The 3,151-nt window shown below is 37.4% G+C and overlaps 1 protein-coding gene across 2 annotated transcripts; it reads left to right on the forward strand.

Annotated features, from left to right (window-relative positions):
* The first annotated feature begins 476 nt into the window (after positions 1–476).
* Positions 477–2,880, forward strand: LOC109073835 (mpv17-like protein). Of its 2 annotated transcripts, XM_042719882.1 has the most exons (5): positions 478–879; positions 968–1,254; positions 1,332–1,402; positions 2,109–2,138; positions 2,282–2,880. In XM_042719882.1, the coding sequence occupies exons 2-5, from the start codon at positions 1,071–1,073 to the stop codon at positions 2,465–2,467; spliced, it is 471 nt and encodes a 156-aa protein (XP_042575816.1). In that variant the 5' UTR covers positions 478–879; positions 968–1,070; the 3' UTR covers positions 2,468–2,880. The 2 variants fall into 2 exon arrangements, with proteins under 2 accessions (XP_018945451.2, XP_042575816.1); XM_019089906.2 differs by having other exon boundaries at positions 477–1,254.
* The last annotated feature ends 271 nt before the right edge of the window (positions 2,881–3,151 follow it).

The raw sequence follows: 3,151 nt of genomic DNA on the forward strand, positions 1-3,151 counted from the left end.
TTATATGTGGAACTGCTGTTATTCAAATAATTTTAATCATTTACTTTGTTATTACGAACCTGAAATGTTCGAAATAGACTTCTCCGATTCGTTTAGGCGAGTTTTGATTTTTCGACATTGAAAAGATATACGATATACAAAACCCAGGAATATGCGTAGAACCAGTGGTATAGGACAAATGAAACAATATTTTGGGAAGTTTACGCATATTAAATTTATGCATGTTACAGTTATAGTATGAGCTCATCTCAGTGCCAAACAAACATGTCACATACATAACATTATTTTTATAGAGCATATAAAGATGAAATGTGTTAAAATTGTGTAAGCATTAAAAGTCTCAGTAAATGTTGATCACACGAACATAAAAGCTCGTGCCTGGTCTTACTGAGTGTGTGGTCGATCTTTATTACATACAGATCAGACTTAAGCGCGCGCCACCCTTGAAGGCGCAGGAGCGCGCGGGCAGATTAATGTGGGATTTGAGCACTTGACCAAGTGACGGGAAACTGCTGATCACTGGATGCATGCGCGCTGGAACCTTTTAATTTAATTGCTAATGGATTAATGACGCGTAATTCTTATTTTTGCCTTGCTGTCTCTTTTAAAGTCAGAGAAGATGGACTGAACTCAAGTACTCGATTGATCTGTGTTTTATTTGGCAGTGCTTTGTAATGATCTTCTAATGTTTAGAAGCTGAAGGATGTTCACCAAGAGTCACAATGAGCTGTCAAACTAATAATCTGTAACTTATTGTGCCTTTTAAAAATATTGAACCGGACTGACTAGAAATAATAGAGTTTAATTGAACATTTAACTTGAAGAGCAAAAGGTCATATTTCATGAGCTTCTATAGCTGCGGGCGTCTGTCAATGTCAGGTCACTGCAGTTTTGTTCCCTGTCCATCGACATCATTTGCAAAGGTTACGAAGGTTGTCTTGTTGAACATGGTAAAGTCTTTTTTCAGACGAGCAAAGTTATTGCCGTGGATAAGCAATGTGACTCTGTACGGGTGCTTGTTCGCCGGTGGGGACTTCGTGCATCAGTGCGTGATCGCGCAGAGAGAAGACATGGACTGGAGGCACACGAGAAACGTGGCGATCGTGGCGCTGAGCTTTCAAGGGAACTTCAATTACTTCTGGTTGCGAGCCTTAGAGCATCGTTTCCCGGGAAGATCGGCCGGTATGATTTTCCGCAAACTGCTTTTGGACCAAACTTTTGCTTCACCTTTGGCGACCAGTGTCTTCTACACAGGTGATGTAGCCTAATGTCAGTCACAGTCTCATATAACACACTTGTTTGTTTAATCACCGAATTCATTGTCTTCACAGGTGTCAGTTTCTTGGAGGGCAAAGAGGACATATTTGCAGATTGGCGAGAAAAGTTTTTTAATACATATAAGGTAGGCCCTTGATGAACCACCAAAAAGAAGTCATATTTTACCGGTTATAGCTACCTCTTTAACATAGACTAACTTGCTGAAGTCTAAATCATATATGTACAGTAGTTGAAAAATCCCTCATAGGTTCAAGTTTTGAACCTTTCTAGTCTTTCTGAACCTTTTGTGTCCTTCTAGAGGCAAGATTTTCTACTGATGTCAAGATGATGAAGAGAAAAAAGCTATATAAGCTTTTATAAAATCTCTCAACTTGGAAGTGTCAACTGAAGAGACCAAAGATGATGTACAAAATCCACAGATAAAATGTAATTTTAATTGATCATTTATTAGGTTTGTGTTCAAAAGGGTTATATATGTTTATAAACGGCCATTTGTAATTTCTATGGGTCTGGCTTTGGGTCTCATCCACGTCCAGCTATTTTTAGCTGTACAGAACAGTTTGTTTTGCTGCTTGATATTGAAAATTGGTGTGTCTTACCATGTTATTGTAATGTATTATCTTAATTGTGAACACACTGGTTTGTAGTGCAAACAGCTTTACCGTTTACTGCACGGTGTTATTCTTCTCGTTATTTACGTATAGTGGCTAATGAACTGAAGTCTCGCCCATAGGCTTACTTCCGCGTTGAAGAAATACATTTATTATAAAATGAATGATATTGAGAACATCTTTTATGGCTGACAATCTACATATATTTTTACATTTCAGACGGGACTGATGTACTGGCCATTCATGCAGGTAAGAACCACATAATATATAAACACGGATAAACGTGCCAAAAGCACATCTTCGTCCTTTGCTTTGTCAATATTCTTAAATTGCATTGTTCATTTTTCACATCTAATCACTATTTATGTTGATTAGCCTGTATTTTCTTTCAGTTTCTGAATTTTGTTCTGATGCCTCTGTACCTGAGGACAGCATTCATGGGCTGTTCAGCGTTCCTGTGGGCCACCTTCTTATGTTTCTCACGACAGAGTGGGGACGGCACGGCAGCAGTGGCCTTAGCTTGGATCATGGCCCCCAAAAAACGGCTTCTAGCTCGCTGTACAGACGAGAAGAAATAGAGACACAGTGGCACACATGAACAACATTGTGCCTTTGTGGATGGACAGCTGAGTCCCACAATGGTACTACATTGACGCTGTGTTGTGTTTATAGATCTTGTTGCTTATGATCTTATTAAGAGTGATATTAAATTAACATATTTGTGTACTTTATATTTATGTTGAACAAGCCCATTTTACTTTACATAGTTTTATGTGATTCTATTTATTTATTTCTCAAAGGAAATGTATTGTGTCTTTATGAATTTCACTGGGTGGGTTGGAGGGGCCTCGTGACATTTGTGCCCCATGTTAGGTTGCCATTCAACCCAAATACCTTATTAATTTATTTAAATATTTAAAAATGGACATGCTGTGCAGTGTTTTATCCAAATGTAACTGTCTTTCTAAAGAAATAAAGATGCATTCACTCATAAGGTTAATATAGCACATGTATTCATAAGGGATGCAGTTTTAAAAAGATTTGTATCTTATTAAACTTGTAATAGAACAATATATTTATTGTGATTAAATATTACAGAGTTTATACTATTTTTAGATTAAGCAGTGATCACTTTGTTTGTAGGAGAGTTGTACAGTTTCTTGTGGTGCTGTTTTTATGAAAGTGTATGTAAGAGGTGATGTGTTTAACCACGCAGAATTGTGAAACGCGACAGCTTATTGTAGATTTTATGAGATATTGAG

This window comes from Cyprinus carpio, chromosome B3 (assembly GCF_018340385.1).
Source record: "Cyprinus carpio isolate SPL01 chromosome B3, ASM1834038v1, whole genome shotgun sequence".
NCBI classification, from domain to species: Eukaryota; Metazoa; Chordata; class Actinopteri; order Cypriniformes; family Cyprinidae; genus Cyprinus; species Cyprinus carpio.

Coding starts and splice junctions, on each gene's coding strand:
- LOC109073835 (XM_019089906.2), top strand. CDS start 843: ATGAGCTTCTATAGCTGCGGGCGTCTGTCAATGTCAGGTCACTGCAGT. Junction 1,403..2,108: donor AGTTTTTTAATACATATAAG/GTAGGCCCTTGA, acceptor TTTACATTTCAG/ACGGGACTGATGTACTGGCC. Junction 2,139..2,281: donor TGTACTGGCCATTCATGCAG/GTAAGAACCACA, acceptor ATTTTCTTTCAG/TTTCTGAATTTTGTTCTGAT.